This window comes from Achroia grisella, unplaced genomic scaffold (genome assembly GCF_030625045.1).
Source record: "Achroia grisella isolate CSIRO2021 unplaced genomic scaffold, CSIRO_AGI_Agris_v1 utg821, whole genome shotgun sequence".
NCBI lineage: Eukaryota > Metazoa > Arthropoda > Insecta > Lepidoptera > Pyralidae > Achroia > Achroia grisella.
In genome coordinates, this window is record NW_026713035.1 from 3,167,002 (window position 1) to 3,184,009 (window position 17,008).

The window sequence follows — 17,008 nt, forward strand, 5'->3', positions numbered from 1 at the left end:
GAAGGTTATTATTCTACGACCACGAAGTCGCAAGCGCAGCTAGTGAGTATATAAAATTCTCGTAACGGCTTTTTTGAAACCAATTTTTATGAAATGTTGGGTGCATATCAGATAGGTCTGAGAATCGGCCAACATTTATTTTTCATATTCCTCAATGTTAATATGTGAAATAAATAATATAGGGGTAGGTGGGTGGGTGTGGCACGCACCCCTATATTATGTATTTCACAATAATATATTTATTTTATTTTATGATTTATCTTTGAAAATACACATACATCTGAAATTTTCACCGTTGTACCACTGACCCCTATTTTTAATAGCGGTATTAATTTGTATGGAAAAACAACGCTTGCTTGGTCAACTAGTAACATATATAGGTATTCCAATAATATGTATGTTATATAATATACCTTCAATTACAACTTATCGAAGATGTGCTAGTTAAGAGAAGTAAATTCGTATCCGTCAGGCGGAAGTTGGCCTTCAGCTGCTCCATAAGTTCTGCGGGTTTGGAATGCCATCTGCACTCGCCTATCATCCTGTGAACCTGTAACGGCCAGCTGCGGCAAACAGCAATAGATTAGTACGAAAAAAAAGAGAGTGAATTGTTATGAGATATTATTTTATAAAAAAAAAGTAATAAGTAATATCTACTATTCTAGTAGCAAGTTGGTTCATAAATATCATTAACTGCAGCCATATTTGGTATTCTGACTTTACCAGTACCAGTAGGTACAGGTTTTATAAATTATTGCTCTTGTCAAAGGTACCTAATAATTTATGTTAACATACTTGTATTTATATTACCTTCTGTGATTAGTACGAGTCCAAAACGATCTAATTTTATTTGAAATACTTGTTTTAACCTAAATGCAATTATGAATGGAATCCTCAAGAGCATTTTTTTTTTGACAATTCACACAACGCAATCACAAAAGGTAAGCCAGAGCTTGTATTATAGGTACTAGATAACAAACTCAAATATTTTTTGTGAATACATACGTAATACACAGAAAACTTCCAGGCCGACACAAACAATCATACTCCTAAATACAAATGTTTGTACCATGCGAACCCTAGACCGCTATACGGGCTCGGTGATCGCTCGTTTTACTTCCGATTATGTGTAATGGCGAATGGATCCCCATTACTAGAAATGTATCCTGTTTAATTGTTCTCTACGTTGTCCCTCCTGGAAAACTCTTAGTTGGATTAATTTTTGACCCGATGTTTCCATCCTAAAAGACGGTCAATTAAAAATATAAAACAATACAAAGTTTTGATATGATATGGCACAAGTTGAAATAACAAAACGTTAGGCCACTATTGATTCCAAAGAAACGAAAAGATAGATTTCAAATAGTCTTTATTTTGCGTCGAGATGACCTAAATTTGGCTATAGCTATCATATATAACTACACCGCAGACCGCAGTCAGATCTAATGGTATTTCCTTGTCATTTCCACTAAGCGTTATGGGTGTTGGTGTGATCAAACGTTGTAGGTTAATCATATTTAAAGGGAATAAACATTTTCTTTTTCATTGTGTAAAATAAGTACTTAATTTTAACAAATGATTTTACAATATTGATTTGATTGTATTCAAGATTTGAATACAATCATTTATATTTTATTTATTTATTTATTATATTATTTATAAATTAATTACATGCTCTGGTTGAGTATTACAGTACAATACCAATGCACTCACCAAGGAATAAACGTATGCAATACATACATTAATAATCATAATCATAATAACAATAAGGTCATAAAAAAAATATATATACTTTATAATTTATATATCAACCCGAGCAAATTGATGATCGATAATAAATTATGAAATTATATTTGTACTAAATTAAGTCCCATAAATATGCCAGGATTAGTACATGCAAAAGCCCTAATAATGGGGTACTTGAACCAATAGGTGCTCCAATAGACTACAACTATTAAGTAAAAACAAATATATTGTATATGGTGCACATGACTAGGAATATGTGCACCGTCACAATATATGCACTGGACATTGCAAATTGAATAAACACATGGCAAACGTAGACTTCGCTCAACAAAAACCTGCACATTTTGTCAAGCTGAAGAGGAAACGCCACTACATGGTCTATGTAGTTGTAACCCACTCACAAATAAAGTGTTTCATTATATATAATATATTGCTTATTAATACAAACATATGTACATAAGAAATGTTACGGTTTTTTGTTAGAAAATAAATGTTATATCACATTCAATACAACCCTATCCATCACTGTATATCCAATACAATTGGGTCTCTGGTAACTATAAACTCTTTGTACAGCTTCTATACAAATGTCAGTACCAATACGATTAATGGCAGATCTTACTATAGTGGTCTCTGTACGTTGGATCCCACTGAATTGTATTTAGATTTATCTGTTTATAAGAATCTAATTTGTCTTGTATATTTACGTGTAGTAATATTATACAGGTTATTCGTGTAACTTAACAATTGGAAACTAATGGGTACATGTCGATAAGATTTAAAACATAGTGAGAGCTTGTGTAGGAAATAGTTATTACAGATGAATTTGTATATATTTTCTGCATCATACGCATTTCTTTGTGTTAAAATTGGAGGCTAAATTCTTCTGTACAGAATAGAGACTCGAAGCCTTTAATTAATTTATTCATTGAAACTACAATGCACAAATACAATATGTAAATGTACATATGATGAAAGTACCTCTACCAGTTCTCTACCAGCCAATCATAAGGCATACTGAGAAATTAGTAAGCGGCGCATTATAGATTACAAATATACCTACGTCCTAAGGTACTCTGAAAAGTAAAATACAGAACTCTGATTATCAGTAGCAAGCGTTTGTAACGTTGAATTAATTTGGCCAGTATGTACCTAATGATCTCCGTAAAATCTAATATCTATGGCGACAATTAACAACTTCCATCAGGTGAGCTGTCCGCTTATTTCTTATCCAGATTTTTTAAAATAAAACATCAAAATCACGCATATTTAATCACTATATTATTATGCATACTACTTTGCAAATTCAGATTATATTACGAGGAAATTTCTATCCTTACATCAGGAGCTACATACAATACAAATTCGATAGAAGACGGTCCTTTGTCATACCAAAGCTTGCATTGAATTGCCAACGAAATACCCACTGTAAAATTAGATATTTGCATAGCAACTAGTGGAGAATTGCTTTGCATCTCTAAGGGAAATATATCTGGGTCAAACCCCGGTGGATCTGGGTAATATTTTATAAAACCAACATGTTCTTTATCGTACGAGTGATAACCGCTGCAGTGCAGCCATAACTTCTTATTATCCGTCTTCAACCATTCCTTTACTTCAGCTGGAGCATTACTTGCTTGAGGCGAATCTACTTCTAAAGGCCTTCCTTTCCATTTCAATTGTTTATTTATCTTTATTATAATGCAAGGTTTATCACCAAAACCATATGGGGTATATGCACAAGGTCCCAAATCTGTATTATTAACTTCTCTTTTTCTACGATTCTTCTGTAGCAGTCTATCAAGAGCACTAATATACTTTTTGTAATCTTCCGTCTTTCCGCTTCTATACCAAATTAAAGGAACACTATTCTCTGATGCGGGAGTCGCCGATAGTCCTATGCCATTTTCGGAATAAGTCAGAAGTTCTGCTTTATCGATAACATGGTAATCAGTAGTATATTTTAGAGCTGTTAGACTTCCAAAAAGAAATATTAAAGTATATGTGCTCAAGAATAGAATATACATAATAGAATAAGACACTATGGCTAGCCAACTTTTACATGTTCTTTCACAAAATGTTTTGTTTTCTCTATCATAAAGGTACTTCCAACATCTTTTCTTTCTCGGTACCCTAGCAGTCGCTTCCGCTGAAATAGGAAGAGCGGGTTCTCTGGAAGTTGTAGCCCCTTGCATAGCAGCTAGTTCTCTAATACCTACTTTTGGAAGTGAATAATCTTTTCCCATTTCAGGTCGTTTCTTCTCTTTTGGCTTCGGGGCCATATTTCCAATTAATTCCAATAGTTGTTCATATAAATAAATTGTCACATTTCACGATGACAAGAAAAACAATTTTTTTTATTCTCTGTGGCTATGACTCTACGGTATATTTATATAAAGTTACCATTATCATCACACAAAGCTACCTACATGTTATACTGTTTTAATTTGTTAACGTTCTGTGTACAATGTGAATATATTTAAAAAATAATCGAGATTTTTCTGTACTGGAGAAACTCAGAAAATGCTTTACCGATACCTATTAGTGAGTATTTACAAGCAACATTACAATCAACAAGCGCCGTCAGATTCAATTAATAGCGTACACATTTCTGTTATAAAAAATACGAGTACATAATGTCATTTTATGGTAAATTGAAAATTTACAGAACATCTAAGAATAAAAGAGTTACCACATCAAAGTCTGGCCTGTCGCTATAACTTGTAAATTACTATTACGTTCTTTGTAGGAACTTTGATGACTACAATTTAGACTGTATATTGTAGTCTGCGTTTCTTCTAAACGAATAAACAAACACCCAGAACCGACAAGTCTCAAATGTTTGTTCCGTGTGAGGAATCAAATCCGCGACCAAGCGATGTGCAAAACAGCTAGACCACCGTGGTCGTCACATACTTGTTTTAGGTTGGATTATGTGATTTTATCTATACATATATCGTAAAAATGTAACTCATAGCTATCTATATACGAAAGATATATTGAGCAGTTAACAATGTAATTACTGAATTAATATAGTATATCTAAATCTGACTGATAGACTTTTTACGTGTTTGTCTGTGCGATTATTTTAGAAATGAAATAATAGAAAAGTTCCCAAATTGGTTAAACAATTTGGGAACTTTTCTATTAGATATTACGATAAGCTTCATTGAATATTTAATGCTATGACCTATTGTTATATCACATATTGTTATTATAATACAATGAGAATGAATTTGCGGGCTCAGCTAGCTGCTACAAATAAAATCCTACAACTCCAAACAAAAAACAAGTATGCGAGTTCGATGCCAAGATATTACGCTTTATTTCTAATAACTACTTGTTTATTCTGTGACATTTTTCTAATGATAATCTTGCTTTACTGGATTCTCTGCATCTAGATCTTAACTTTAGGGATTACACTGTGAGCGTGGCTAATACCGCCACACACCGTTATCTTAGAAACTGAAACTACTGTTTCTCAAGAAAATACCGCTTTTGCTATACAAATAACTAGTATACACAAAAAGGTCTTTGTAGGTCTATCTTTCCTCACATTACTTCTAAATTATTTTACCACTACAACTACAATACGGGTGCTAAAGAACTGATACGAATACTTAAATACATTTTATTTGTAAATATATACATATACATGGTAAACACCCAGGTCCTACCTATAATTATGAATACAAAATGTTTGCACCGTGCGAGGAATCGAACCCGCTACCATCGAATATGATGCGGTGTGATAAACCGCTAGATCACCGAGGCTGCGGCTTATCATTCTTATTACATTAAAAAAAGAATAAGGATGAAATCAGATTAAAAACTCGTAGTTGTTACACCAGGTATTAACCACAACATAACTCTGGGGCAATTTTATGTACTACGATATGAACACAAGTGATGTTTATACTAGGACAGGGTGGGCCCTAGGTCAAATATGGAAGGAAAGTACGTAAACCAATCTAGCACTCAAATGAGGCTTAACTCAACATGGGCGCTCCATGCGTCACTGCACAAGTCCAATATTTACCTTAAAACTGGTTTATAGTTAGTCTGCACGTATATTTGATGGCCTCGATGGTCTAGCGGTTTCGCACGCCGCTTTAATTCCGATAGTAGCGGGTTCAAGTTCTCGGACGAATCAACAAAAATCAACTGATAGCAATAAAACTGTAGGTATCATAAAACTCTCGGAATATATTAAAACTTTGATCAAAATAATACAAATTTCTTTAAGTTTCTAGCACAGTTAAGTAATTTAAATTCAAGCTTTAAAACTCTTACCAAATAACTTTAAGATAATCAAACAACAATCACAAACAATCCGTTCTTATTTACTATTATATGGATTTGATTTAATTAGAATCTGTTTAAGTTGAGCTTCAATTTAATTAACATTTAGTTTAGTATAATCTGCATGGATTACTTTGAGAACATAGAATTGTTAGGAATTGTTTAAAGACTTATTAGTAACAATAGTAATTATATATATATACTATACTAGCTGGACCCGCAACTTCGTCTGCGTTTGTCCCTATAACACGCGGGAGAAGTTGCAGGTCTTTTCCCAAATAAAAAAAAATCAATAATCAAACCAAAAAATGCCAAAGAAAAAAGTTTAATCGTTCTTTTATAAAACCTCTCTTATCCTCTTTCAACTCTCTCCCATACAACCCTGTCTTCCTATTAAAAGTGCACACAAATTCCATTGAAATCGGTGTAGTAGTTTTAACGTGAAAGCGTGACAGACAGACAGAGTTGCTTTCGATTTATAATATTAATAAGGATGTTTATTTTCTTATCTATATATCTTTTTATATAACATCTGAATTATAAATACCAGGGAGCGAGTCCACCGCTAATAAAATAACACACAAATATTTTTGGGTATCGGCAAGAATCAGACTCATGGATCTAAGTCGAGGTAAATCACTAAACCACATCACTTTTGTTTATATAGAAATACATATACCTATACTATATGTAATATATACAATACTATAACAACCCATTAACGTTCCGTTGTTGGGTATCTCCACAAGAATCGGATATTAGCAAATTACCATGCTGCTTAAGCAACTTGGTATGAGGTTTTATTGCGAGTTATTACGAGTTTTCCTTCTCTTTCAGTGGCGTTATTTGATTTATTCCTTTCAAGCTCATAGGACATTCTGGAGATAATATAAAGTAGTATTTGTCACAGATTATATAATAGTAATATACATATATGTGTTTCTATCCAAACTAATAATAATAATCTCAGGACTATTCACACAGGGCTATCTAGTCCCAAGTTAAGCTAGCTAAAGCTTGGGGTACTATACAACTGATACAAATACATAGATATATATTTTTTTTGTAAATACATACTTATTATACATAGAAAACACTACTCATATATACAAATATTTGTGCCGTGCGAGGAATCGAACCCGCGACCATCGGACGTAAAGCGGTGTGCTAAACCACTAGGCCACCGAGGTCGTCAATATGTTAACTCTATTCTGAATTCAATAATGAGTCGACCCATTATCCAAATTTATACTAATGTGTTGGATTACAATACTGTTTTTTAACAAACTACACGCTCCTAATCAAATTCTTGTACTGATTGTAGTGTGTTTCGTATGGTAATAAGTAATAAATTTATGAAAATCCCAAAAGGTGGCCAAAACTAAATTTTAGTCAATCTGTTTCTTTGCTTATTACTTCTAAACTGGATTCTGGATTTTCCATATTTACACTATAATTATAAGAAGGTTTCCATAGGCTTATGTATAAAACATGCCTATAATAATATATAATTATTGTTGTATTATAGTATATACGTATTATTGTAGTAGTTATTCTATATTTTAATACATAAGTGTAAATGTTAAAATAACCTAAGTCGTCTAGCGGTTTATCACAAGGCCTTACTTACAATGTTCGCGGGTTCGTTTCCTCGCAGGGTACAAACATTTGTATTCATGATAATAATTATGTGTATTGATGTTTTTATATGTAAATTATGTATATCTTTATAAAAAAAATGAATCAAACTATACCCATTAGTTGTCTAATACTCATAACATAAGCTCTGCTTAACTTGAGACTGAATAATTGTCCCGAGTTATTATTAAATCATTATTATATTATAAAATGAGAAATACTTTTATTAAACATAAAAATCGTTCAATATAACATAAGATTTTATCCACAATGTAAAACTAAAATATATGTAAAATATATTGTATTGATGTTTTTATATGTAAATTATGTAAATAACACATAAGCTCTGCTTAACTTGAGACTGAATAATTGTCCCGAGTTATTATTAAATCATTATTATATTATAAAATGAGAAATACTTTTATTAAACATAAAAATCGTTCAATATAACATAAGATTTTATCCACAATGTAAAACTACACGGCGCTGACCTCTGCAAATTGTCCTTCTGCAATCTGAGACAAATCGTGAAATAGAGGACGCCACTTCGACTACCAGATAAGGACATCCAGTTATTGGCCATTTAAAGAACTCATGTCACTTCAGCTATCTAAGTTGGATATTACTATGACTTTGTTTGCATAATAGAATTTTAGTAAAGTATTATTATATTTTTACAATGCTTATATTATATCTATATATTATATCTTTATAAACCAAGGGTGATGGGATTGTTAGTATGTATATGGACTAATGACCCCATTGCTGGCAATGTACCACATCAGGTAGACCTCCAGCCGGTTCCCTCTGGGGATCAACGTGATAAATTCCTGGTGATTGTGCCATGATACACTAAATACATATCCTCATGCTCATCTTATAATCCTCCAATGGTGCCCCGCCAGCATAATCTTAACGCAGATGGATGTACCATTTAATTATTGTCCAATTGAAAAAAAAAACTTTATATATCTAGTAAAATATAAACTATATACTAATTCATCGATCGATAGGTATATATAAGTTGTCTGATATATTCTTGAAAAACCCCATGCTCTAGACCCCATTTTGTAGAAGGGTATATTACGGTTTCCTAAACACGTATAATACACCCCAGGTGTTTCAGTTGTCGATTAGCTATGGCAATCGTTTAGCATCAGATAGTAATTGTAGTATAAAAATATCATTACATTTTACATAGTATAAAACAAAGTCGATGTAGCTGTCTGTCCGTCCCTATGTATGCTTTAATCTTTACAACTACGCAACGGATTTTGAAGCGGTTTTTTTAGTAGATAGATTGATTCAAGAGGAAGGTTTATATATATAATACATGTACACCCGTGCGAAGCCGGGGCGAGTATCTAGTTTATTAATAAATCAGTAGCCGAATTATATCATCCATATTATTTTACTGCTTAATAAATAATTATATAAATTTCAAAAAGTAACGTAGCTTCAAAATTTCCAATTCACAGAGCTTCGGTGCTTTCATACATACAAAAGCGTAATAGTTAACCACTTTTACATATATTTAAGGACACTCCCCGAGGTAATAAAAACATATTATCAAACCATTAGACTGTTACCACTATATGAAGAGCTACGTTTTGTAACGCGTAAATAGTTATAGATAACTATTTAAAACTACTAAATATTCTAACGAATTTAATTAATGCTTTGAAAACAGGAAACCGCGTAATAATAATGAATGGCTTATTAGTCATTCGGTATATTGTATATACATATTATTATATACTTATTTTGTTGCAGTGTTATCACTGCATTTCATCGTTATTCATTCACGCAATAACTATAACTATAATGTATTTTGTGGTTAAAAATAAATTATCTATTATCACACAACACCAAGCTGACTATGGGCATTAGTCAACTTGGTATTGTGTGAATTTTGTGAATAGGTAGGTAACTGTGTGAATAGAGACATGAAGGAGTTAGACCTGTCAAATGACGATGTTTACCAGCGAAATGTATGGCGCCTCAAGATTAGGAAAGTCGACTCCGCTTAACGGGAAGAGGCGAGGATGAAGAACAGTCTATTATCACAACATCTTAAAATATTGAATTTCAAGAATCAAATTTCCAAATGGCACTAATTCACAATAGTAAATAAATACTTATTATTCCAGTTAAAAAATCGGGCACAACGTAAATAATATTTCTATATATGGTTTTTGATATATGTGTATATCTAAATCTGTATTTTCAGACTACCAGATTTAGCTGAACGAGGAGGGAATCACGAGCGGTGAAGGTGAGTGTTGACGTACAGCGGCCGGAGGGGCCGTAAACCTACAGCCGGGTCACAAGTCTCGAGAACTGCTCGGAGTTGCCCTCTCTGCCACACGATGGACCCGGCACCCCCACGGCGAATCCATTGAATGTTTATACGTTAATATTTATACGCTTTCTCTATACGTTACTACCTACAATAGGTTTTAATTTATCTAATTGAAATAATTAGATCAACTTCGATTTTTATTCTACAAAACGATAGGATGAATCTGTAATACATGCGTGTTATATTTTTTTATAATCTTTTCTTTTTAAATTCTTAACTAGTGCTCACAAGGAAACTTACAGTGTTAAACAAAAAAACAAAAAAATATATTTAAACGTACAAGTTATTCCCTGTGAGAGTCTGAAATCCGAAGTAAGTCGAAACCTGTAACTATAGATCTCTAGGCTCTCTCCAGGGATTTACTAAGCTATGTAATAAATCATATTTAAAAATATTAATAAATGTTTTTGTGAGGTAAAGTTGTATAATTCATCGCTAGGTGTGGATATTATAGAACAAGCCGAGAAATTCAAAGATTTATAATGCATCTGGGCGAAGCCTGGGCTAGCTAGCTACCTAATAAATACCCATTCGTAGTTTCATATAAATCTCCCATGCAATTGTTAAACAACTTCTTATTCCTTCTGGCTATATCACAATTTGTAATTTTTATAGTCGAAAAAACCATAACTTATTTTTTTACACATCTGTTAACATATTATAAAGTAAACTTCATTTATAAAAAAAAATCTTGATACAGTGTTTCATAATTGTACTAAGTATTACATTTCTGAATGAATATTATTCCATAATCAGGAAGCCTCTACTGGGCGGATAGGCAATGCCCTTTGACAGATGATGTGACGTCACCATTTCCGGTCCGGATATTGAAACGTGCAAGTATATCTATATAGATACATTCAAATGACTTTATATAAAAAAATAAGTAGGCGGTTCTTATATAAATAAATTCATTGGAAGACTAAATAGTAAGTTGTCTGCATGACAGACTTACCGTCTAACGTCTAACTTAGCGTCTTCCGCCCTGAATTTAAGACGCAAATGAACTCTGAACTTTCATGCATAACTAATTTGATTGAACGAAACGAGTAAAAAAAAATATTATTATTCGTAGACCCATTTACCATATAAATTAATATCGATATTAAAAAATATTACATAAGGGTGAAAATTTATGGTTATTTGGGTTATGTATTTAGGTTTAGTTCACATAGTAGTGCCACTTCTTGAAACATACTTTTTCTGGTTTTTTTAAGAATTTTATTAAGAGAATTTCCATCATATCCTGTTACAGGATACAATGGGTACAGGTGACACAGAACGTGGGAAGAGGGATATGTGTATTTATCGTCTGTTATACTATCGTTTTGATTTATATTTGACATCGAAACCGGCACTTAGGTGCCGACTATATGTCGCCTACAGATCCCATCTTTCTACTAATTATTCCAATAAATACCCATATGTAATGTTGTTTAAATTAATTTCTATGATAACTAAATCATTTTGTTAATGTGTACTAACTCATTTGTTATGAATTAACAATAGTATTTTTGATAGATAAAAAAAATAGATAGATAAAAAGCTTTATTTTTTCTAATTTTACAATGTTTAAATCACTGTCCAGCAAAACTACTGTCGGTCTGTCTGCGGGCACGTAGTTCTCTCTTAGTCATGAAGTTATTTAGGTAGTGTTTTGATAATAAAATGAATACATAATATTTCTGTTTGATTTCTGGGAGAATTTGTAATTGAGTCTAACATTTACACTTATTCAATATTATGAATCATATTAAAAAAATATTTCAATTAAACTATTTACATGTATATAAAATTCTGTTACAATGTTAGTTGCCATACTTTCTCCGAAACGGCTTAACTAATTTTGATGAAATTATACGTACATATACTCGGTAGGTATGAGAGGAGGAGGTCTGAGGATATTTACCTATTTTTTTATACCCACAAGTAATAAAGTTGACCCATCACAATTTTTTTTTATGATGTAGTCTTAAAAATGACATACATACATTCGTAAATTTCACCCTTCTACCACCAACCCTTATTTTTTATAGCGATATTAGTACTTTTAGATATGACGACTGATAGAGAGCAGTGGAAGAGAATGACATACTGCGCCGACCCAAAATAATGGGATAAAGGCAAGGCAATGATGATGATTAGTACTTTAATTTATATGTGTTGCCGGTTTAAGTAGTATCGTTATCTGTTTTACAGTAATAAATAAAATTGTATTCCTTACCAATAATAAATGAGATCAATTTTAATTTCTACACGGACATAAATTAGATAGCATTTGTATTTATTTATTTATACAACTTAAATGCACAAAATACAAAAGCTATAATATAATAGCACAAAACTGATCCCTTAATTAAAATACCTTACATAAAACTAAAAAAAAGATCTATTTAAAATACTCGGCTGTTTTCTTGATGTCAGTTGTCCCAGTTCATTTTCCAGCTATCATAGATAATTACTTTATACTATAAAAATTATCCACTAAAATAAGCGTTCCTCCTCAAGGTAGATTAAGGCTAAAGCAGGCTATAAACATCATTGTAATTCCGGACCAATTTTTCAGTCACGACACAAACTTTGCGTTTGGTACTTTTAAAAATTACGGGCCCTAGGCACGTGTCTAGGTTGCCTAGGCCTTAGTCCGGCCCTGGCCTTACTGTATCATTATTAATATATATTTCTAACTCGAACCACATAAATTGGAATAACAGTAGATACTGAGTAATAAATTCATGATCCGCAAATACATAACACTTCGTAACTCTGTCAGAGGATCAGAGGATTCAGTTCTGTTGCAGACGTTAAAGGGGCTGAACGTTTCGCTTCGATCCCTTAAACTTTTCTCCGATCGATCTATATAAATAGAGAAGTGTATTATATTCGTTATGTTATAGTGAAGTTATTTCTTTACACAATAGTATCGAAGTATAAGAATATGATTGTGAAAAAATAAAGGCAATGTGAACTTTTGAAATTACCAACACTCGATGCCTGGTAAGAACTTAAAAGATTATATTTTAATTATTATATTGAAAAACTACCTGTAATAGACAAAATTAGTTTAAGAGCAAAACAGGAATAAAAAAGATATAAAATAGGCTTCGAATCGAAATATCTAGTGGGATACAGAAAAATTATGATACTCTATTTTTTTACGAATATATATAGGTACGTTATCGCTTTTAAGTTTGATAATAATAAATAATATTGTTATAATTTTAAAAAATCTTATTTTTTTTTCTTGTTTTTTTATAATATGTCTAAGAAAACTATAATGTATAAACAAGCATAAGAAAAATAAGACTTTAGTTAATAATTTACAATACTAGCTATTTGTAAATAATGTTACTATTAAAAATTAAAAATATTTTATTTTTAAATAATAAATAAATATTGAAATCGAGTATCGAATAGAAAACTATTTTAAAGTTAATCTAGTCCGGTTAACCACAGAGGAGACGCCTTTTGAACTATGCGAAGCCTTGGCATTAAAATGTCTGGGGACATAACAAAACGTCAAGATCCGAGCCAACTTGTAAATTTTATTTTAATTGATTTTCCCGACCGAGCATAAATATTTCGAGTACTTCTGTTAAGCAATCCTAACCACAGTGCTACAAAGTTCAAAGTGTTTCATAATGAATACAAACAATATTTATTTATTTGCCATGTGAAACAGATTACATTTGACTCGTCAGTTACAAAATTATAATTTAATAGTAAACATTAACATTCATCATTAACAGAAATTTGCTTTTGACATGTATATATGACGGCCTCGCTGGTCTAGTGGTTTAATACACTACCTTACTTCCGATGGTCGCGGGTTAGATTCCGCGCACGGCACAAACATTTGTATTCTTGAGTAGGATTGTTTGTGTCGGTCCGGGTGTTTTCTATGTATAATATGTATTTATTTAAAAAATGTTTATGTATTTGTATCAGTTATCTATTACCCATAACACAAACTTGAACTAGCTTAACTTGGGTCTAGATGGCGCTATGTGAATTGTCCTGAGTTTATTATTATTATTCATTGATGTGATAAAAGATTATTTAAAAAACAAAATTCATAATACTTCTAAATTTTAAAATTGGAAAATCGGCTATTTCTTTTGGTAGTCAATTATATCATTATTATCATCAATAGCAGTCCCTGCATAATAGATTATGTTAGTCTTTTCTTTGTTATAAGTTTGTCTTAATTCGTATGTTATAATCACGTATTGATGTATATCTCGGTTTGTATTAGATTTTCCTTATTTTTGTGTCACATAATATATATATATATATATACATATATATCAAAATTATGTCGGTGGTATTATTTATATAAACTTATAAATAATACATCAAGATTGTTGTCAAATCCAGCAATTAAAAACATTTCAAGAAGCAGCCGTTCTGAAAATAAATAAACGTGGGAATCAAGCAAGAGTTATTTGCTAGACTTACATTGTTATTTATTGACCTCCAGAATAAGGGCGAGACAAGAAGGCACTAAGTTCAGGGCAGCTACATAAAAATATATCTACTCGGAACGTAGAGGCTTTAAATTGAATTGTGGTCTTTTACTACAGTTTGTTTTATTTCCGACCGACATTCTGATCCTTTTATGGTCTATAAATGAATGCATTATGAACATCTACTAAAATTAAAAAAATTCGCAATAATACAAAGCCACGCTCTCCACGCTGGATTCAAATATACTCAATGAAATGCGGTCATGTGTAATGTGCTTTTACAACGACAATAAATTGACAACATCTCTGTCTACCCCATCTGATTCAATAATCTTGAAAATGCATAAAATAAACTATGGGATAGAGCTAATAATCAGTTTTTAGGATCATGTAATTATAAACTTAAGTAAGTTTGTGACAAAGTAACTTCTTTGTAACTTCCATCTGATTCCTGTTACCTTAATATCATTTAATTAATTATTCTATGTAGCTTCTTTTAGTAAAATTTTAAGTTATTAGTAAAAAGACTCGTAAGTTGAGTTAATATAATTAATACTGTAAAAATAGATAAAAGATTAAAGGATAACTTTTCATTTTAGTTTTAAGCTTCCACAAATAATAAAATATTATTCTAATATATCACTTTTATATTCTACTAGCACATCCAGTAATTGTTGTAGTACCATATAGATTAATATCGTTTTTTAAAAGAAGGATGAAAATTTTGGGCTGTATATATTTATAATGAATACGTAAATGTCATAAAAATATAAAAAAAATACAAAATTATGTCAAAAATAAATAAAATATTAGGGTGTGCTATTCTCATCACTAGAGGTATAAAAAATACATAACAACCTGTTCTCAGACCTACCGAGTACACATATAAAGTACCATCTAAATCAGTTGAGTCGTTTCGGAGAAATATGGCAATTAATACTGTAAAATTTCACTGTTTTATAATACAATACTCAAGGTTTTATACAAATTATGACTGGCTATCTACAATGTATATAAAATGGCTGAGGTACAACTTTATCTCGCTTATTCACAACATATTGACATATTTCATTTTATATCTACTCTTTCGTCCATAAAACGGTTGATACAGTTATTTCTGAAAGCGTCTGCAATAATAAACCAATATCTCCATAACATATGAAAAGAAACATATCTTTAGAAGAAGATTCTTACAGATTCATTGTATTACAAATATTTATTGCTAAATAGTCATCCGCAATGTGGATTTGAAGTTAGAAAACTAGAATTTAGTCTGCGATGAAATTCAGCAGTAAATTTTATTTTATTTATTTATTAAAACTTTAATGCACAAATATAAAAAAGGTACATATAGCGGACTTAACATCATAATAACACCCTATTATACTATAATATAAAAAGATTTAAATAGGAGTGGTGCCTAATTAAGAAAGCGAATTGTGTTACTGTCACAGTAAGACAATTCGCTATTCATACGTACTATTTATCCGCATTTCTTTATCCGGTACAAAGAAAATATATGAAGTTACAGTAGAACGCATTGCAGAAGACAATCCCACGAAGATATATCTAATGTCATACATCTTCTATATAAATAAATAAAGCGTTGACCCGTCAACGCTTAGCTTAAATCATTATATAGAGAAAATTTGTGTATATAGATTATATATTCATACTTATATTATTTTTTGGTAAATCGGGTTGATTTGCGAATAAAATAAGGAGATGCAGAAGGCGGAAATATATATTGAGATAATTAACGCGAGCGAAGCCGCAGGGAATAACAAGTATATCTATAAGCTAATATAATTATGATATGCTAATAATACATCAGTTTGACTAAAAACTCGATCCGAAAAAAGTATGTGAGTTCAACTCTCATACTTTTTTCGGATCGAGTTTTTTGTTTCACAGATACTACAGTAATTAAAAAAGAAAGAAATCCTACAAATACCTACAAAATTACGACAATGCCATTTAACAAATACATGTTTCCTATAATCACATATTATGGAACTGTTACTGCTTGTTATATCTAATATAATATGTAATATAACAACATTAGATACACTTTATAGTAGGCACCTATATCAGGAAGCTCCAAATCGTTTAGTGAGCTTTGAAGAGGGCTATGCCGAGAATTTCGCTGCGTGACAGTATTTGAAATGAGGCTACCTATTCACAGAAAAAGCAAAATTATAACCCAGTACAATTCACATACCGCCATTTAGTCCCAAGCTATGAACTTGTATTATGGTTACTAGACAACTTTTACAAAAGTTAAAAACATTTCTTTCTGTAAATACAGACATATATAGAAAACACATGGACTAATACAAACAATTATATTAATGAATACAAATGTGAGTAGCATGGGACCAATAGAAACCGTAATCATCGGAAGTAAGGCAGTGTGCTAAACCACTAAACAACTGAGGGTGGAATAAAGATAATAGAATACAACTAAATGTAAAATATACACTCACAGAAAACC

At 31.4% G+C, this 17,008-nt stretch overlaps 2 protein-coding genes across 2 annotated transcripts in view; one reads left to right on the top strand and one right to left on the bottom strand.

The window, feature by feature from the left end:
- Positions 1–3,005: 3,005 nt before the first annotated feature.
- LOC131851956 (sodium/potassium-transporting ATPase subunit beta-1-like) lies at positions 3,006–4,031 on the bottom strand. Its single transcript, XM_059202515.1, is given in 1 exon segment — positions 3,006–4,031. A coding segment is annotated over 1 exon segment (1,023 nt). The 5' UTR covers positions 4,029–4,031.
- An 8,821-nt stretch (positions 4,032–12,852) lies between these two features.
- The window catches only part of LOC131851996 (uncharacterized), a 46,748-nt gene continuing 42,592 nt past the window's right edge, over positions 12,853–17,008 (top strand). Inside the window, exon 1 of the mRNA XM_059202559.1 lies at positions 12,853–13,045. Within this exon, the coding sequence (XP_059058542.1) occupies positions 13,039–13,045 (7 nt within the window). The 5' untranslated portion in view covers positions 12,853–13,038. The remainder of the gene's footprint in view (positions 13,046–17,008) is intronic.